This window comes from Chiloscyllium punctatum, chromosome 49 (assembly GCF_047496795.1).
Source record: "Chiloscyllium punctatum isolate Juve2018m chromosome 49, sChiPun1.3, whole genome shotgun sequence".
NCBI classification, from domain to species: domain Eukaryota; kingdom Metazoa; phylum Chordata; class Chondrichthyes; order Orectolobiformes; family Hemiscylliidae; genus Chiloscyllium; species Chiloscyllium punctatum.
The window spans coordinates 9,549,382-9,570,011 of record NC_092787.1 but is presented as its reverse complement, the minus strand read 5'-3'; the positions used below and the strand labels follow the sequence as shown (position 1 = coordinate 9,570,011).

The 20,630-nt window shown below is 41.5% G+C and overlaps 1 protein-coding gene across 3 annotated transcripts in view; it reads left to right on the top strand.

The window, feature by feature from the left end:
- The window catches only part of scai (suppressor of cancer cell invasion), a 182,030-nt gene that overhangs the window by 131,793 nt on the left and 29,607 nt on the right, over positions 1–20,630 (top strand). For all 3 annotated transcript variants that reach the window (XM_072565864.1, XM_072565865.1, XM_072565866.1), the window contains 3 exons: positions 1,933–2,011; positions 17,309–17,408; positions 18,116–18,197. In XM_072565864.1, coding sequence (XP_072421965.1) covers positions 1,933–2,011; positions 17,309–17,408; positions 18,116–18,197 — 261 coding nt within the window. The remainder of the gene's footprint in view (positions 1–1,932; positions 2,012–17,308; positions 17,409–18,115; positions 18,198–20,630) is intronic.

Sequence of the window (20,630 nt, the reverse complement as noted above, 5' to 3'; positions counted from 1 at the left end):
TGCCCCCTCAACCACGACTTCACCTCCCATCACTAAACCATCATCTCACAGACCATCCACAACCTCATCACCACTGGGGATCTCCCATCCACAGCCTCCAACCTCATAGTCCCAGAACCCTGCACCACCTGGTTCTACCTCATACCTGAAATTCACAAACTGGACTGCCCCGCTCGATCCATCATCTCTGCCTGCTCCTGCCCCTCCAAACTTATCGCCTCATATCTTGACTCTGTTCTGACGCTCTTGGTCTAGGAACTCCCCATATACATTAGGGACACCACCCACGCCCTCCACCTCCTCCATGGCTTTCGTGTCCCCAGCCCCCAACGCCTCATTTTTCACAATGAACATCCAGTCCCTGTACACGTCCATCTGCCTGACAGACTCTGCATTCTATTCCTGTATACGTTTGGCCTTATCCTTTCAATAGTTTATTCTATACAGAGTTATTGTTGCTTCTTTTAATGTATGAACCTTTTTATTAAAGTTCTGAAGTTTACACTATCAAAAGGCATTGCTCTTTATCCATCCTTAAGTCCCTCTCCTGCTGGTTAAGCAGTCTAGGCTGTCTATTGTTTCTTTTGTCCACTCCATTGCCTGACTCTTTACTCGGTCTGATTCCTTATCTTGTATCTGTACATCTGCTTTTCTTCAGCTGTGTTCACATTTTATCCTAACAACATATACTTCTAACTGAAATGACTTAACTCTTTCAGTAATAAAGGTTTACTAGGATAGACAAAGAGGGGATGTTTTCATTTTCCGGGTAATCCAGACTTGGGGTTATAAATGTAAGATCATCAGTAATAAAGTCGAGAGTATGGTGCTGGAAAAGCACAGCAGGTCAGGCAGCATCCGAGGAGCAGGAGAATCGATGCTTCAGGCGTAAGCTCTTCATCAGGAATTCCTATTCATCACACTCTTGACTCTGATCTCCTGCACCTACAGTCCTCACTTTCTACTCATCACTTCCATGTTAGATTTATTACTGTAGGCAAGTCAATTCTTTTGGTGTTTGTTTCTCAAATGTTAATTTGTCCTTTTGGGATTCTGTGGACTTGGAGATGTGGAAAGGGCTATTCTTAGAATTGTTGTGTCAGCAGCTTAAGGCATCCATATTAATGAAAACTTGAAGGTAAACCTTATTGCTCTAAAAATTAGATGCTGTACAGTCAAGAGGCTCACAAAGCAAAAACCTTGAATGCCCCTGATTCAAATCACCTAGTTAATTTATGATACAGTAAAGCAAGTCTTTTTTTTAAATCTAAAATCTAAGGATTTTGCAATGTAAATAGTACTTGAGGAGGAATGTAGTGTTGAGTGTAGTTCAGAGGAAGTTCACGAGTCTGATTAAAGAGATGAGAGGTTTGTCTTTATGAAGAGAAATTGAGCAGTTTAGACCTATATTGTCTGGAGTTTAGAAGAATGAGAGGAGATCTGCTTGAGATAAGATAAAAGATGCTCATGGAGATTTACAAAGTAGATATTGTTTCATTTTTTGGGGCAATCTCGAAAGAGAGGTCATAGTTTTAGGATACGGGATAGTAGGTTTGAATCTCAGATGAGAAGACATTACTTCTCTCAAAGGGTCTTGGATCTGTGCAATTCACTGCCCCAGAGTGTGGTGGTTGCTGGGACACTGAATAAATTTGAGGAGATAGACAGATTTGTAATGAATAATGGGTTGAAGGGTTATGGGGAGTGGGCAGGAAAATAGAGTTGAGGGTGAGTTGAGATCAGCCATGATCATACTCAATGGCAGAGCAGGCTTGGGTTAAATTGCCTTCTCCTGCTCATAGTCTGCAGACCAGCAGCAGATGCTGATCTATTAGTTTGGAAATTTGCATTCCCATTAAAAAGGAAAAGAATAGGGTTTAAAGAAAATAATACTGCATGATATTTCAGTGATATTTGTACTTCCACTTTCAGGAGCTGCCTGGAAATAGCGTCCTCCTGGTCTATCTGTCAGCTACTGGTGTGTTTCCTACAGGCCGTTGTGATTATGAAGGTATAGTAAAAGAATGCTACCAGTTATTTGTTTGATTATTGTGGACTCAATTCTAACCTATCTCTCAAATTTGCAAGAAGGAACTGTGAAAAGTTTGACTGAAACCAATTTTTTTGTCCAGTTTCAAAGTATTTTTCATTTGTTCATGGGTCCTGGGCTTTGGTGATAAAGTTAACATTTATTGTCTATTCATTATTGTCCATGTGGAGCTGGTACTGTCCCTGTATTTGCAACGCAGTAAAATTGAAACATTCTGTAATCTTCAAAATTGACATAATGGTTACTAAGCAGACTTCTTGAATAACCAGTACCAGACTTTTTACTTAACCAATTCCAGGCAACAGATTTATAACTTAAACTAGAGATTTAACAATACAGTAGCTTTAGCAGAGCAAAGTTAGCAACAAGGTAATCTCACTGATGTCCATGTTTTAACCTAATCTTGTTCAATTCTAGCCACAATTCAAAGACAGACAGCAGACACAGTAAAGGGACAAATCAAAAGGAAAAATAAATAAATGAGCTGTAACTAGCCAGTTCACTAAGCAATCTCCACAATCCATAATGTCTCAGGCACATGCATCTTGCTGAATTTCTGAAGACAGCAATACATGGAGATAGCTTCTAATAGTTTGAGGAATATTCATTTAATTCTAAACTTTTCTCTTTCTGGTTTTTATTCATTTTCTCTGTTGTACTAATGGACACCAAAGCTCCCTGTGAGGCCCTGTTAAGGTCAAAGAATCTGCCATTCGTTTGAGGATTGAGCCTCTCCAGGGTACTTGGAATAAGAAGCAACCTGCAGTTAACTTCCAGGACTGGCCTCAAAAACAGTTAGCAATTTGTTTGTGATCTATGTTTTTAAAGATGCTAAAAATGATTTTTAAAAAATGAAAAATCAGCAAGAGTTCTAATGTTGCTGAGCCAACTGCTTGAATTGCTGCAAATTCACATCAGGACTTTGACATGGCTTGGTGTAGAACTTGTAGGTTGTGTCATTCTCAGACATCTGCCTTTGTCCTATTAGATGGTAGAAATCAAGGGTTTGGAAAATGCTATTGAAAAAACCTTGATGAATTGCAGCAGTGCACCTTCTAAATGGTACATGCTACTGCCATTGGTGGATGGAGTGAATGTTTAAGGTGGTGCATGGGGCTCTGATTAAGAAGGTTGCCTTTACCTAGATGGTCATGGAGTCCTACAGCATTGAAACAGACCTTTTGATCTAACTAGTCCGTGTCAACCATATTCCCAAACTAAACTACTCTCACTTGTCTGCATTTGGCCCATTTCCCTCCCAATCCTTCCTATTAATATACTTATCCAATTGTCTTTTAAATGTTGTAATTGTACCTGCATCTACCACTTCATCTGGGAGCTGATTCCACACACAAGCTACTCTCTGTATAAAAAATATTGAGCTTCTTCAGTGTTGTTAGCACTGTATTCTTCCAGGTGAGTGGCGAGTATTCCCATGCACTCCTTGCTTGACACTTGTAGATCGTGAACAAGCTTTGAGGTTTCAGGAATTGAGTTACCCATTGTAGAACACCTAGCCTCTGATCTGCAGTTGTAGCCACAGTAGTTAAATCTCTGGGTGAGTTCAATCTCAGGATTTTGATACTATTGGGTTCAGCAACTGTAATGCTATTAGAAGAGCTGTTAGATTTTCTCCTGTTGAAGATGGTCATTGCCTGATTAATGTAAATGATAAAGCTACCTTATCCATTAGTGACTACAAGAATATAACCTTTTTCCATAAGACAGTTGGGAATTTGTAATTTATTTATTTCTGTACCCTTTTGAATTGAAGTTCATTTACATGCTAAATTTTCTAAATTTTCCTGTTCTGGAACTTCTTTGTGTTTGTAAGACACCATTTGTTGTCCTGTTTTAATTGAGTCTTTCTTGAGGTTGTTTAGTTTCATAATGTAAGAGCTCCCTGTAGTGAGGTATTTTTGTATGTAGCATTATTTTATGGTTAGGTTGATATGATACAACTGTTGTCTAGGTGAAGAGCATTAACATACTTTCCAGTTTTGTGTGCTAGTTTGTTTCTAAGTGTTAGCCCTCACCACTGGCTAGTACCAACAGGAGAGGGAGAAAATGAGGGAATCTCCTGTTGCTATTGGTAGTATTTCCATTGGTAAGTCCCTCCTCTTTGTTTTGGAGGTGAACAGTGGGAAGCAAAGGCCGACTGGTATCTAAATATATTATCTTTCAAGCCATTGCAACACACAAGATGGTGCCAAAAATAGTGCTTTGGATTCTATTGGTAATGTCAACAGTGATATACAGACTCTTTGCCAGTCCGGTTCCTCCAGAGAAGACTCCTGGAGAGAACATTGAAGTTTCTCCACAGACTATTAGCATAACATGGGAGACAACAATTATAGTGTAAGACCATCTTGATTAGTATTAGATTAGATTAGATTAGATTACTTACAGTGTGGAAACAGGCCCTTCGGCCCAACAAGTCCACACCGCCCCGCCGAAGCGCAACCCACCCATACCCCTACATCTACTCCTTACCTAACACTACGGGCAATTTAGCATGGCCAATTCACCTAACCTGCACATCTTTGGACTGTGGGAGGAAACCGGAGCACCCGGAGGAAACCCACGGGGAGAATGTGCAAACTCCACACAGTCAGTCGCCTGAGGCGGGAATTGAACCCGGGTCTCTGGCGCTGTGAGGCAGCAGTGCTAACTACTGTGCCACTGTGCCGCCCACAAAAAACATGATACTACATACTGTGTCTCTGGTGGGAGGGATAATTATGTCTTATTGGTCAGCCATCACACACCTCAAGTCAAGCAGCTTGTGACTAGTAAGGTGCTGACATGCTGTGGCATATCTGCTGAATGGATGCTTCAAATGTCTGTTGAGCAAGTGGATGGAATCCATTGAACAAGGTGGAATAAACTAGATGTCAGGGTTATGTGCAAGGGAATGACAGGTGATTGGAACTAATCAATTATGTGAGAAAGACAGCTGTAATTGACATGGAAATTGCCAGGTTGAAGATGGACATAGCATTTCTTCAAGAGACCAAGCTCAGTGGATCACTAAATTAAAATATTACACATTCATCTGTCAGGAGAAGACTTCTAAAGAAACCATGAAAATTGCAGGCTTCATTATAAGGAACTCACTACTCTCATTGATAGAAACCCCCACATGGTTCAGAACATGTTCTCTCCATTTACCTCTCAACTTCAGCAAAGCCAGTTAATCTCCATTGCGTAGGTGAAAGATCAATTCTGTGAAGAGATTGACTTTGATATCAGCAGAATACCCAAATTATCTTGAACCTCAACAGAGGAGTGGATGTGGACCTTGAGTTCTGGCCCTCCTATTCTTAGAAAAGCTGGCTTTGGAAAGAAAATGAGTGTGGACAGAGACTGTGAACTTTACGGCTTCCATGAGCTGTGCAGACAAGCAGAACGGCTGAAGAGGTCACGGCGCTGCAGGGGTTTTTTTATCTCTCTCCATTAGCTGTGTAACAAGTACCCTGTTTCAGAACAAACATACAATGAGGAGGCATTCTGGAGTTGCTCAGGATTCGGGTATTGGTGTCACCTGAATCTGATCATCATCAGTTATTGCTCATTGAACAGCATTTTCAATGCATGAAATTGCCACAGTACTGATGATGAGGATCACTAGTGTGCACTAGAGTGAAGGTCCAACGCTTGAAGTTCTTTAATTGAAAGCAGAAAAGCTGCTTTAGCATCAATGCCCATTTTAGTGATCACCCAAATAAAAAATAATTGTTTTGTCACTTGATTGAATTGGCGTTGCAGAAAATTCTATATTGAGTGCAGAAACAAAATATGATCATAATCCGGAATACCATATTCTCAACGAATGGAAAGAAAGAGGGCAAAATTGTTGGTTCAAGTTAACACCATTGTAACAAGATCTGTCATTAAAGCAAAGTGACCTATTTTCATTAAGCACAAGAGAAATCTGAGCAATACAACTCCAAATGTACTCAGAGCTGCTCACCATCAAGTCTATCAACTGCTAGATGGTGTACAAATGATATCTGTGACAACTCGGCTAGAACCTCCCAGATATCCTCTGACATAGAGAATGCCAGGAGCATGAATGATAGGCTAAAACAGACAACAGGTACATCCACAAAGAAAATGGCTCCTTTGAAAACAAAGGTATGGGAGGTCATCAATTGCAGTGAACAGTTGGAGGGGTATGAGTTATACGCAGAACATTGTCACCCAGGAAGCTCTAGATACCAGAGAAGGCCGGCTTATTAAACCTACAATGATGGAATTCAGCAAATTTATTGTCACAAATGCAATGGGCAAAACTTCAGGAACTGAGTCTGAACTGATCAACAACAACTGGAAAGTAGCTCCCCTGTATAAACCTTTCTGTTTTTTGGAAGGAGAGGCAGTCTCAGTCTTGTGTGATGTCGAGATTGGGATCCTGTGCAAGATCAAAGCAACTACAGAAATTGCAAATGCATCCAGGCATCTCCTTATTGAACATTGTGGGAAACTTAGGCCATATCACTCTTGTCAGAATCCAGATTTTGGCTGAATCCATATATCCTGAATCCCAGTGTGGTTTCAGAATTGAAATATTGTGACAAACAAATTTGGAAGAATGCACTGTTACCTTTGACTCACTATTCCACAGGTTGCAACATAAAATAAAAATATTTTATCCAGTACCAAGATGACCAATTAAATACAAGATTTTAGCTAATAAGATCTATCAACCAGGTTTCTTAATAAATACAACCATTGGTTTATCATCAAAACAAACTAATTCAATAGAGCTACAATAGTTGGTTAACATCCATTGTCAGTAATGTAGAAGTGTCAATGTTTATCCCAGTAAATATTCCCAAATCATGAGCACACATATCCACTTGTTAGGGAAAGTGTAAAATAAAATCTCTGCAGAGATAGGCTTTCTGAAAGAAAGTACATTCTTACCAATAAGTTATTCTTGAAGGTAAAAGGATAAAGTGCAGGTTGTTTTAGAGTCTGATGTTCAGATGTCCTGGCATGTACAGTCAAATCACTAATAATGTATGATTTTCTCTGTAATCTTGCTTTCCTCAGGAAATACAATCTTGATGTTCCTTCAGTCACTTTTTCAAGTGATCACTTAGGTTGCATCATGAACTCTGTTTTTAGCAGCAGCATTCCTTTTAAGCTGCATGGTTGCGTGCATGTGCAGCCACTCCAATCTTCATACATGGCAATTGACATTAGCATTCAATAGAGGCAAAGTTACTACAGGCTGCACGGACCTCTGATACCCATGCGTGGCAAGAGTATTAGAGAGAACACTCTTAGCATGCATTCCTTAAACTGATCCAGGTAAATCCAGCATCTCTCCAAGTAAGTCATTGTTCAAAACAGCCCCAGCAGGGTCTAAACCAAAGCAAGATGTTATCAGGTGATTTTGTAGGAAGCTTTGAAATATAGAACAATACAGCACATTATAGGCCCTTTGGCCCTTGATGGTTTCACAGGTTGACGCACCAACCTGAAGCCCATTTAACTTACACTATTCCATTATCATCCATGTATTTATCCAATTACCGTTTAAATGCCCTTAAAGTTGGCAAGTCTACTACTGTTGCGTACAGGGCATTTCATGCCCTTGCTACTCTCCCAGTAAAGAACCTACCTTTGACATCTGTGTTATATCTGTCACCCCTTGGTTTAAAGCAATATCCCCTCGTCCTAGCCATCACCATCTGAGTAATAAGACTCTTATTGTCCACCTTATCCAATCCTCTGAGTGTCTTGTATATCTCTTTTAAGTCACCTCTTAACCTTCTTCTCTCTAACGAAAACAGCCTCAAGTCCGTCAGCCTTTCCTCATAAGACCTTCCCTCCATTCCAGGCAACATTCTGGTAGATTTCCTCTACACCCTTTCAGTGGTTCCACGTCCTTCCTATATTGCAGTGACCAGTACTGTATTCAATACTCAAGTGTGGCCGCACCAGAGTTTTGTACAGTTGCAATGAGACCTCATGGCTCCGAAAGCCAATCCCTCTACCAATAAAAGCTAACACACAGTTCGCCTTCTTATTCACCCTATCAACCTGGGTAGCAACTCTCAGGGATTTATGCAATGGACACTGAGATCTCTCTGCTCATCCGCACTACCAAGAATCTTACCCTTAGCCCAGTACTCTGCATTCCTGTTACTCCTTCCAAAGTGAATTACATCATACATCTCCGCATTAAACTCCATTTGCCATCTCTCAGCCCAGCCCAGCAGCTTATCTATGTCCCTCTGAAACCTGCAACATCCTTCTGCACTGTCCACAACTCCACCAACTTTTGTCAACTGCAAATTCTCTAGTCCATCCTTCTACACCCTCATCTAGGTCATTTATAAAAATGACAAGCAGCAGTGACCCTAGAACAGATCCTTGTGGTACACCACAAGTAACTGAACTCCAGGATGAACATTTTCCATCAATCACCACCCTCTGTCGTCTTTCAGCTAGCCAATTTCTGATCCAAACAGTTAAATCACCCTTACTCCCATGCCTATGTATTTTCTGCAATAACCTACCGTGGGGAAACGTATCAAAAGCTTTACTGAAATTCATATACAGCACATCAACCGCTTCACCCTCATTCACCTGTTTGGTCACCTTCTCGAAGAAGTCAATAAGGTTTGTGAGGCATGACCTACCCTTCACAAAATCACGTTGACTGTCTCTAATCAAATTATTCCTTTCTAGGTAATTATAAGTCCTATCTCTTATAATCCTTTCCAAACTTTACCCACAACTGAAGTAAGGCTTACTGGTCTATAATTACCAAGGTTGTCTCTACTCCCCTTGAACAAAGGGCAACATTTGCTATCCTCCAGTCTTCTGGCACTATTCCTGTAGACAATGACGACATAAAGATCAATGCCAAAGTTTCTGCAATCTCCTCCCTAGCTTCCCAGACAATACTAGGACAATTCCCATCCAGCCCAGTATCCATTTTCATACTTTCCAGAATTGCTAACACCACCTCCTTATGAACCTCAATCCCATCTTGTCTAATAGCCTGTATCTCAGTATTCTCCTCGACAATGACTTCTCTTTCCTGTGCGAATATTGATGAAAAATATTAATTTAGGGTCTGTTCTATCTCTTTGGGCTCCATGCAAAACTTCCCACTACTGTCCTTGACAAGCCCAAATTTTATTCCTGATATACCCAGAGAAAGCTTTTCTTGATTCTACCTGCCAAAGACTTCTCATGTCCTCTCCTGGCTCTTCTTAGCTCTCTCTTTCAGTCCTTCCTGGTTTGCTTCTAACTCTTAAGTGTCCTAACTAAGCATTCATGTCTCATATTTGTATGAGCCTCCTTCTTCCTCTTGACAGGAACTTCAACTTCTTAGTAAACCACAGTTCCCACGCTCGACTACTTGCTCCCTGTCTGACAGGTAGATACTTATCAAGGACATGCAGTAGCTGTTCTTCGAACACGTTGCACATTTCAACTGTACCCATCCTCTGCAGTTTCCTTTCTCATCCTAAATGTTGCCTAATCGCATCATAATTGCGTTTTCCCCCAGTTATAATTCCTGCCCTGCGGTATATACCTATCCCTTTCCATTACTAAAGTAAACGTAATCAAGTTATGGTCACTATCACCAAAGTGCTCACTTACCTACAAATGTAACACCTGGCTGGGTTCATTACCCAGTACCAAATCTAATGTGGCCTCGACCCTTGTTGGCCTATCTACATACTGAGTCAAGAGTGTGCTGCTGGAAAAGCACAGCAGGTCAGGCAGCATCAGAGGAGCAGGAGAATCCACGTTTCAGTAATGAAGCTTGTCAACAGGGGGTGCTCAGAGATAAATGGGTAGGTGGGGTGGGGCTGGGGGTGGGCAGCTGAGAATCCAATAGGTAGATGAAGGTGGGGGAGAAGACAATAGGTCGGAGAGGAGGGTGGAGCGTATAGATGGGAAAGGCGATGGACAGGTCAAGAGGGCAGTGCTGAGTTTGAGGCTTCGGACTGGGATAAGGTGGGGAGAGAGGAAATGAGGAAACTGGTGAAATCCGACACGTGTCGGGTGGTTAGGGTTCGATGATGCTGGAAGCCCAGGATTTGCATGTCTTAGTTGGAGTGGGAGGAGAGTTGAAGTGTTCAGCCATGGGGCAGAGGGGTTGGTTGATGCAGGCGTCCCAGAGATGTTCTTTGAAATGATCCGCAAGTTGGCGTCCTATCTCCCCGATGTAGAAGAGATCACATTGGGTGCAATGGATATGGTAGATGACGTTAGTGGAGGTTTAGGTAAATTACTATTAGATGTGGAAGGCTCCTTTTGGGCCTTGGACGGAGATGGGGGGAGGTTTGGGCGCAGGCTTTGCACTTCCTGTGGTGGCAGGGGAAGGTGCTGAGAGTGGTGAGGCTGGTGAGGGGTGTGGATCTGATGAGGGAGTCGGGAGTGAATGGTCTCTCTGAAACACTGATCGGGATGGGGAGGGAAATTTATCCCTAGTGGTGGGGTCTTTTTGTAGGTGGCAGAAGTGGCGGAGGATGATGCAATGTATATGGAGGTTGGTGGGGTGGAAGATGAGGACCAGGGGGGTCTGTCCTTGGACTTGTTGCAATGGGAGGGATGGGGTTCAAGGGCAGAGGTGTGAGAAGTGGAGGTGATGTGCTGGAGGGGAAATTGCAGTCTTTAGAGAAGGGGGCTATTTGGGATTTTCTGTGGTGGAATTGTTCATCCTGGGAACAGATTGGCAGAGGCGGAGGAGTTGGGAATAAGGGATGGAACTTTTACTGGAGGCGTAGTCCAGGTAGCTGTGGGAAATGGAGAGGTCCAGGAAGGGGAGGGACGTGTCCAAGTGGAGGGACAAGATGGTCCAGGTGAATTTGAGATCAGGGTGAAAGTTGTTAATGAGGTTGATGAACTGTTCAACCTCCTCGTGGGAGCACGAGGTAGCGCAGATGCAGTCATCAGTGTCGCAGAGGAAAAGGTGGAGGATGATGTCGGCATAACTGCAGAAGATGGACTGTTTCACATACCCAAGAGGCAAGCATAGCTGGGCCCATCTGGATGCCCATGGCTACCCGTTTGGTTTGGAGGAAGTGGGCAGATTAAAAGGAGAAGTTGTTAAGGATGAGGACCAGTTTAGCTCCACCCCGATGAGTGTGTGACTGGAAGAGTGCTGGTTGGGACGGCGTGAGAGGAAAAAACGGAGGGCTTGGAGGGCTTTGCATGGTGGATAGATGTGTACAGAGACTTGATGTCCATGGTGAAGATAAGGCGCAGGGGACCAGAGAAATGAAAGTCTTGGAGGAGGTGAAGTGCGTGAGTGGTGTCCTGAGCGTAGGTGGGGAGTTCCTGGACTCAAGGTGACAGGACGGTGTCGAGGTATGCAGAGATAAGTTCAGTGGAGCAGGAGCAGGCTGAGACAATGGGTTTACTGGGGAAGTCAAGTTTCTCACCCTTCAGATGGAGGTAGAATCGTGTGCTGCGGGGTTCGCGGATGATGAGGTTGGAAGCTGTGGATGGGAGATCCCCGGAGCTGATGAGGTTGTAGATGGTATGGGAGGTGAAGTCATTGTTACCTTCGTGGACCACAACAATTGGATCTTTATCCCCTCTTCCAAGTTCCTCTGTGGCACTGATGAAATATCCTGAACCTGGGCACCAGATAGGCAACAGCCTCTGGACTCTCAGTCCTGGCCACAGAGAACAGTTGTCTATTCCCCTGACTATCCTAGCCCCAATTACAAGTATATTTCTTTTCTTCCTCCGCTTGAATGACTCTTGGTACCAGAGAGTGCTACAATCAGTCGAATCTCAAACCTATTCGACATTCTGGATCTCCCTACTTGCTTTGCTTATAGTCACAACCCCATATAAATACTTTGGTTGCAAGAGCAGGTTGGAGGTGAGGAATCCTACAGTAAGTAACTCATCTAACTCTCCCAAAGCCTGTTCACCAACTACAAGGCACATATCAGAAATGTGATGGAATACTCTCCAGTTGCCTGGATGAGTTGATCTCCAGCAACACTCAAAGTTTGACACCATCCAAGACAAAGCATCCCACTTAGTTGGCACTGCACCCTTAAGCATTCAGTCCCTCTAGTATGTTCCAAATTCATGACCATTTCCATCCAAAAGTACAAAGGCAGCAGATGCATTGTAACACCGCCTCATGCATGATCCCCATCCAGTTTTTCACTATCTGATATGGAACTATATTCCCCTTCCTTGATTGTCTGAAAACTGCCACCCTAACTGCATTGTGGGGTACATACACCAAATGGACTGTAGTGGTTCAAGAAGACAGCTCGCCAACATCATAACTAGGGATAGGCAATAAATGCTGGCTCAACCAGCAAAGCTCACATCCCCTGAAATAAAGAATTCTTCTTCATTTCCTCTTCAATCTAAATTGCAAACCCAATTATGATGAATTTTGAATTTAACATTGTTGCACGAGGTCCCAAGCTAGGAATTTAGACTGACGGAATAGTCATATAGATTATAACAGTTTTTCCAAATTGTTTAAGATGTTTAGTTAGGACTTTTTACTTCTTTCCTCCTTAGTCTTTCGTAGCTAGTTTTATGGTGCAGTATATGTTCAAAAAAGGAAGTTAAATATTGCTGAAAAAGACATGTTTTGTCTTGTACTCATTAGGACATTTTGCAAGAAATAGCAATGTAAAGGGAAAACATCGTTTATGCTGTTAGAAGGGGGTGCTGATTTTTGAACAGTTAGACTCTGGTAAAAGCTTTGCCATGAAGGAATGCAACAGATGATGAGTGACAATTAATTGTTAAGCTTGATTAAAATTTTAAAGCAGGTGGAGTCTGAATGAAACAGAAGCTGTCGCCTATTCCGTTGAGTTGAAACTGGTGCAATGTGTACTTGTATACATAGTTTCCAGCGCATTTGTGCACCACATTGCAAGCCCAACTGACAATTTAAAATTGGTTGTCGGTGTGAATCTTTCCATAATCAGGATTATTTCTGAAATAACTATTCTTTGGAAGGTTTGGCCTACAGACCTGTCATCACACTCAATTTCACATACCATATTACTTGTTTGTGTGATAGGCAAGAGGGTCTCTTTGGCTTAAGTGCAACAACCTTAGTGGAAAACACCACTCGTGACTACACAGCAGTAACATGAAACAGCTAACTTTATTTGTTGCACCAATCCTTGAGATGTCTTATCTTTCAAATTTTCAGGACTGAAAGCATGTCCTAAATCTGTTCATAAGTTTATAGAATATTACAGCGCAGTATAGGCTCTTCGGCCCTCGATGTTGCGCCGACCTGTCATACCAATCTGAAGCCCATCTAACCTACTCTACTCCATGTGCTTGTCCAATGACGACTTAAATATACTTAAAGTTGGCGAATCTACAACCTTTGCAGGCAAAGCATTCCATACACTTACTACTCTTTGTGTAAAGAAACTACCTCTGACATCTGTCCTATATCGATCACCCCGCAATTTAAAGCCATGCCCCCTCGTGCTCGCCGTCGCCATTCTTGGAAAGAGGCTCTCCCTGTCCACCCTATCTCACCCTCTGATTATCTTATATGTCTCTATTAAGTCACCTCTCAACCTTCTCTCTAACATAACCAGCCTCAAGTCCCTCAGCCTTTCCTTGTAAGACCTTCCCTCCATACCAGGCAACATCCTAGTAAGTCTCCTCTGCACCCTTTCCAAAGCTTCCACATCCTTATTATAATGCGGTGACCAGAACTGTACACAATACTCCTAGTGCGGCTGCACTAGAGTTTTGTACAGCTGTAGCATAACCTCATGGTTCCGGAACTCGAGCCCTCTATTAATAAAAGCTAAAACACTGTATGCCTTCTTAACAACCCTGTCATCCTGGGTGGCAACTTTCAAGGATCTGTGTACCTGGACACCGAGATCTCTCTGCTCATCTAAGCTACCAAGAATCTTACCATTAGCCCAGTACTTTGCATTCCGGTTACTCCAACCAAAGTGAATCACCTCACACTTGTCTGCATTAAACGCAGTTTGCCACCTATTAGCCCAGCTCTGCAGCTTATTTATGTCTCTCTGTAACCTATAACATCCTTCTTCACTATCCACAACTGCTCCGACCTTGGTGTCATCTGCAAATTTACTAACCCACCCTTCTACGCCCTCATCCAGGTCGTTTATAAAAATGACGAACAGCAGTGGACCCAACACCGACCCTTGCGATACACCACTGGTAACTGGACTCCAGGATGAACATTTCCCATCAACCACCACCCTCTGTCTTCTTTCAGCAAGCCAATTACTGATCCAAACTGCTATATCTCCCACAATCCCCTTCCTCCGCATTTTGTACAATAGCCTACTGTGGGGAACCTTATCGAACACCTTGCTGAAATCCATATACACCACATCAACCGGTTTACTCTCAGCTACCTGTTTGGTCACCTTCTCAAAGAACTCAATAAGGTTTGTGAGGCACGACCTACCCTTCGCAAAACTGTGCTGACTATCCCTAATCAAATTATTCTTTTCTAGATGATTATAAATCCTATCTCTTATAACCTTTTCCAACACTTTACCAACAACTGAAGTAAGGCTTACTGGTCTATAATTGCCAGGATTGTCTCTACTCCCCTTCTTGAACAGGGGAATCACATATGATATATTTGAGTATATTGGCACTGTGAAAACCGAACTTAACAGCACAAATTGCTGAGTTCATTAGCTGAATCATACAATAGTGAAAGATCTAGATAGCCATGATATAATGCTATGTGCAAATATCCTTGACTTTTTTGCAATGTCAAATGAGCAGTCTGGCACTTAGACTAAAAGTCATATTCATTAGTATTGACAGTAAGCTTAGAGCAGATTTTGAAAATCTAAATAAAAGAAACCTTATGTTTTGCATATTACATTCAGGAATACCTGATAGTGGGGAGAGAATTTGTCGAGATGTCTGCTATTCACAACTACGAAACTGATATTGGAGCTCTGTAGCAAAATAGTTTCTTCCTGCACAATGGAGTATACCTTAATATGTTTAGAGTGGGATTGGTTAGCTCAGTTGAGTGTTCAGTTGGTTTGTGATGCAGAATACTGCCAACAGTGTGGTCCAATTCTTGCATTGGCTGAGGTTACCCTGACGGACTTCCCTTCTCAACCTGTCCCCTCACCTAAGATGTGGTGACCCTCTGGTTAAACCACAATCAGCTTTCTCTCAGTGGTGACTTTACTTTCAAATGTGTTCAGAAAAAAAATAAATTGCACTGAGTTCAGTGAAATAGAAGGATTACAAATAAAAACTATAATTGAAAACACTTTAAAGAATATCTTGATCTGTTCTTAGATTTATAGAGTTGGAGGTCTACAGTACAGAAAATGCCCTTCAGCCCATTGAGTTTACACTGGTCAAAAACAAGTACCTAACTATTCTATTCTAATTCTATTTTCCATCACTTGGCCCATAGCCTTAAATGCCATGGCTGCCACAAGTGCACATTTAAATGCTACTTAAATGTTGTGGTTCTGTTTGCCGAGCTGGGAATTTGTGTTGCAGACGTTTCATCCCCTGTCGAGGTGACATCCCCAGTGCTTGGGAGCCTCCTGTGAAGCAATTCTGTGATCTTTCCTCTGGCATTTATAGTGGTTTGAATCTGCCGCTTCCGGGTGTCAGTTCCAGCTGGAACGGACAGCTGGAACTGACAACCGGAAGCGGCAGATTCAAGCCACTACAAATGCCGGAGGAAAGATCACAGAAGCACTTCACAGGAGGCTCCCAAGCACTGGGGATGTCACCTAGACAGGGGACGAAACGCCTGCAACACAAATTCCCAGCTCGGCAAACAGAACCACAACAACGAGCACCCGAGCTACAAATCTTCTCACAAACTGAGCTACTTAAATGTTTTGAGAATTTCTGTCTCTACCCCCTCACAAACTGTGAGATCCAGATTCTAAACACCCAAATAGTATTTTCATCTATACACTAGGTACAATTTAAGGTCCACAAAAAGTATTATGCTATATTGCATGATCAAATTGTTTATTATATTTACGTAACTGTGGAATTCTTTGTCTGGATTGTTAGAAACACAATCAGATGTATTGGAGAGAATTTGTAATACGTTTTTAATGAGTAATTTGTAAAATGAATTTTAATGAACGAGATAGCAATTTTTATCTGCCTTTAACTTAAATAATATCGCTGATTATGAAATGATGTTAAAATATGCAACTTATTTACTGAATTGTGTGGTGGATTCAGATCTCATTAGGATTTTTAAAGTTTTGCGTGTATTTGAAGAAGAACTTTAGCATAAATGTAAATGTGTATGGATTCAAATTGGACAGCTTTCACAAGGGGTTATTGCAGCCAGCACAAGTATGATAGGTTGAATATTCGTCCTGACTTCTGATTGTACATTCCCGTTTAAAACAATCTTGCACTTGCCATGTTCAAATCAAAAGGTATAATAGGTTAATTATTCTTCCAGCATAATTAAGATTTTAAAATACAGATTGCAGTGTACATTTTATGAATATTATTTCAAGGACATTTGATTAAAAAATCTCCAATGTAATTTACTCATCCCTAATGACTCACTGGTTAGCTGCTGCCTCATAATGGCAGGGACCCTGGTTTGATTCCAGTTTCGGTGACTATCTGTGTGGGTTTCCGCTAGTTGCTCCAGTTCCTCCTGCAGTCCAGACATTTGCAGGTTAGGTAGATTAGCCATGGAAATGCAGGGTTACAGGGATAAGATCAGAGAATCAGTATAGACTTGATGGGCTAAATGGCCTGCTTCTACACTGTAATGATTCTAATGAATGAATAACCTTTTTCCACTGTTGTTTAAGAAAAGCACAATCAAACAAAAAATTGACTCTCGCAAACATAGAGCTATTACAAAAGGCTTGGTCGAAGATTGATATTTTAAGGCATGCCTTGAAGGATGAAGAGGGAGGTAGAGAACTGGAGAGGTTTTTGGAGGCAATTCCAGAGTTGAGTACCTTGACATTTAAAGGACAACTGACAATATGGAGTAAATAAAGTCTAGAGATCTAAGGGCTATAGGATGTTTACAATCTGGAGAGGTACCTGCTGAATATCCCTGGGTATTCCCACAATAAGTGATTAATTGTATAGTTATTAAACTCATGTATGTTTTTTTTCAAAATGTTGTGATAATCAAAAGCTAAAGGAACAGTTTACTGACAATAATGAGTGGTTTCACTAATCCCAGCTAAGAATAAACCAGAAGGTAAAATGAAATCTCATTTAAATATTTATTTTCCTGTTTAGGTCCATATGATTTTGGTGGGGTGCTGACCAACAATAATCGTGATGCAGGAAGCATGGAAGTAATGCAAAAACGCACCAATTCATTTAAAGAAATGCATTGGTATGTCTGTCCAGTTTTAGTACAAGTATTAAAGACTAAAGCATTTGAAATCTCTTACAGCAGATATGTTCAACATGTTAATCTCTAAATTTAACAAAGTTCTATTGTAATAGAGATATATGGAAATAGTCCAGAAGAACTCGAGTGACGATGTCATAAGTGTATTTCTGAAAAAAAAAAGATTTTCCAATTAATGTACCATCATGATTTAATCATTGAAAATTCTACATTTCTCTACTGTCTATTTTTCCCAATTTTATCTTTTTCTTCTATTTTCTTGAGGTGGTTCCCACTGCTGAAGAGTTATCATAATTTTTTTTGTAGAAGTATCAGCTATGTTTCAATACTTCAAACACGATATACCTTTTCTGATGATCTATCCATGGACAATTTGATGATTTGTAGATTAACAATCATTCTAGTTGCAAAATGTTGTTTGTAGAAAACATATAACTAGTGCTTTGTTAATCCTTTTTCTTCAGAATTAAACTTAAACTGGATTACATGGTGTAGTAACTAAATAGTTTAACCTTTTGTTGAGTTTTTTTACATTGAACTAAATTTATTTTGAATATTTCTGCCATGTTAGTGCTTTAACTGCCTTTGGTTTCAGCTGCACAACTGCCTATTAATTATAAAAGGAATAAATTCTTGGCAATATCTGCTTTAGGAAAGTGTGACTCTTCTGTTTGCTTCTTCCTCTTTAGTCTTCATCCTGGTGATTTTTTCCCTTTCACACGAAAACCATTGTTTCTAATTGTGGACTCTTCAAATAGCATAGCATATAAGGTAAGCTAAATCACTTATCTATAATTACCCTGTTGTGCAATTTATATTTGTTTTCACATATAATTCTCTGATTATCTTAGAAAGCTGTAGTTGAATCTGCCTTCACCACACTCTCAGGCAGTGCATTCCAGAAATATTTGCTGTATACAGAAGGTTTTTTTGTTGCCATTACTTCTTTTCACTGTTCAATTTAAATTGGTGCCATCTGGTTCTTGATTCTTCCACCAGTGGAAGACTTTTCTTTTCATATCTAGTCTATTCATATCCATTCTGATTCTGTTTATCTGTAAAGTTATTCCGACTGCCTGGAACAACTCTCTCAAATATTTTCTGCAGCCTTCCTAATAACTTCTAATCTTTCCTACAGTGTGGTGCCCAGAATTAAACACAGTAGGTCAAAATAATGTTCTACGCAGATTTATTATTACTTTCTTTCAGTACTTGATGCTTTTATTTATAAAAGCTAGGGTGTCATATTAACCTTTTGTTTCTGAACCTGCACTACTGCCTTAAATAACATATGCACGTATACCCACTCTGTCGCTGCATTCTCTTTAGAATTTATTTTGTCACAAAAGCAAAATACCACAGATGCTGGAAAACTGGAATCAAAATCAAGTGCTGGAGAAACTGAGCAGATCTGGCAGCTGTAGAGAGCAAAAGCAGAATTAATGTTGAGTCCAAGATAACATTTCTTCAGAACTGGAGAGAGGGGTGGAAAAGTGATAGGTTTATACTGCGGAGACAAAAAAATGGGGAAGAGCAAGTGGAACAGAAGGGAAGGTCTGGGAAGATTACAGGGTATAGGAGGTAAGAGATCAAGATGCTGCAGAATCAAAGGTAGAGGGCAAGATATTCATCATAAAGAAGGAAAAGAGGTCTGGAGTGGATGTTAGTAGCAGAGTATAGTCAGCTCTGCTGAAAACGAGCCCAAGAAAATCCAACAGTTGGGACAGCGAAAGGCAGGGGTGTGGAAAAAATTTGGAGGGCAAAGTTCATGGTCTAAAGTCTTAATTTCCCTCAATATCCAGAGAAATAACCACTAGTTACCATCCCACTCTCTAGCAGTATCATAATTTTGTTTTGTTGAAGCAGGTCTTACTGTCAGTCTGACTGCTTCTGGGACCTCTCCATTTTGCTGCTCCTTTCTTTTATTTCAAAAATATACTTTATTCATTAAAAAGCCTTTGTATAAAACATAGTCGGTTGAGCAGTTCGATTCTGTACAGTCTTTACATGCAGAGAACAACCAAATGCAAGGCATTTCTTATACAAGATTACATTTACATGCATTTGAGGCACTGGCAGGGCCAGATAATTGAACAAACTCCTATTTGCCTTTGGCAGAAAGGCTATAGGTAGTGGTCATTCCCATTGCGCCTTGGCAGCTGCTGTCCCAAGCTTTAATGCATCCCTCAGCAATAGTCCTGGGCCTTGGAGTGTGCCAGCCAACAATATTTGGTCGAGGTCAACTCCTTGATCTGGAAGACCAACAAGTTTCAGGCAGCGCAAAGAGCGTCTTTCACAGAATTGATGGTCCTTCAGGCACAGTTGATGTTTGTCTTGGTGAGCATCCTGGGGAACAGCTTGTAGAGCTCAGATACTGGATTAGTGGTGCTGGAAGAGCACAGCAGTTCAGGCAGCATCCAACGAGCAGCGAAAATCGACGGCCGAAACGTCGATTTTCGCTGCTCATTGGATGCTGCTTGAACTGCTGTGCTCTTCCAGCACCACTAATCCACTATTTGGTTTTCAGCATCTGCAGTCATTGTTTTTACCTTGTAGAGCACAGAGTCCTGTGTCGCAGAACTGCTTGGGATGGACCTCAATAAAAACCACAGCGTGTCTCTCCAGACTTCCTTTGCAAAGAATCATTCCAGCAGATATGTGACAAACTCTACGCCCCCACAGCTCCTTTGAGACCAGCATGCTATAGCACAGAGAGTCCAGGCATACATGTCTGATCTGACTGACAGTGCCCTTCTCGCCAACAGCCAAGCTATGTCTTGGTGCTTGTTGGCAAGTTCTGGCGATGAGACATTTTGCCAAATGATTTTGACTGCCTTCTCAGGGAACAACCCACCACAGTCCTTTTTCCTCATGGTCTTGAGGCTCGTGTGTAATGACTGTGTTTCCTGATGGACTTGTGGTCAAAAATGTTTTGCCTTGCAAATTTCTCCATCAAGGACAGGTGATACAAAACAGTCCAGCTACTTGGAGCATTATGCAGCAATGACACCAGACCTATTCTTCTTAACACCGAGGGTCTATGCACAGCATGGTGCAGCCACACACAAAGGTGGCCATCAGGATTATGACAATGCTGGGTACATTTCACTCACTCGTCCTTACCCCCCCACCACCAAGAGCTTTGTGTGTGGTGCACCTGCAAACATGGTCCATTTTAGACCTCCAGCTGACCTGCAGCATCTA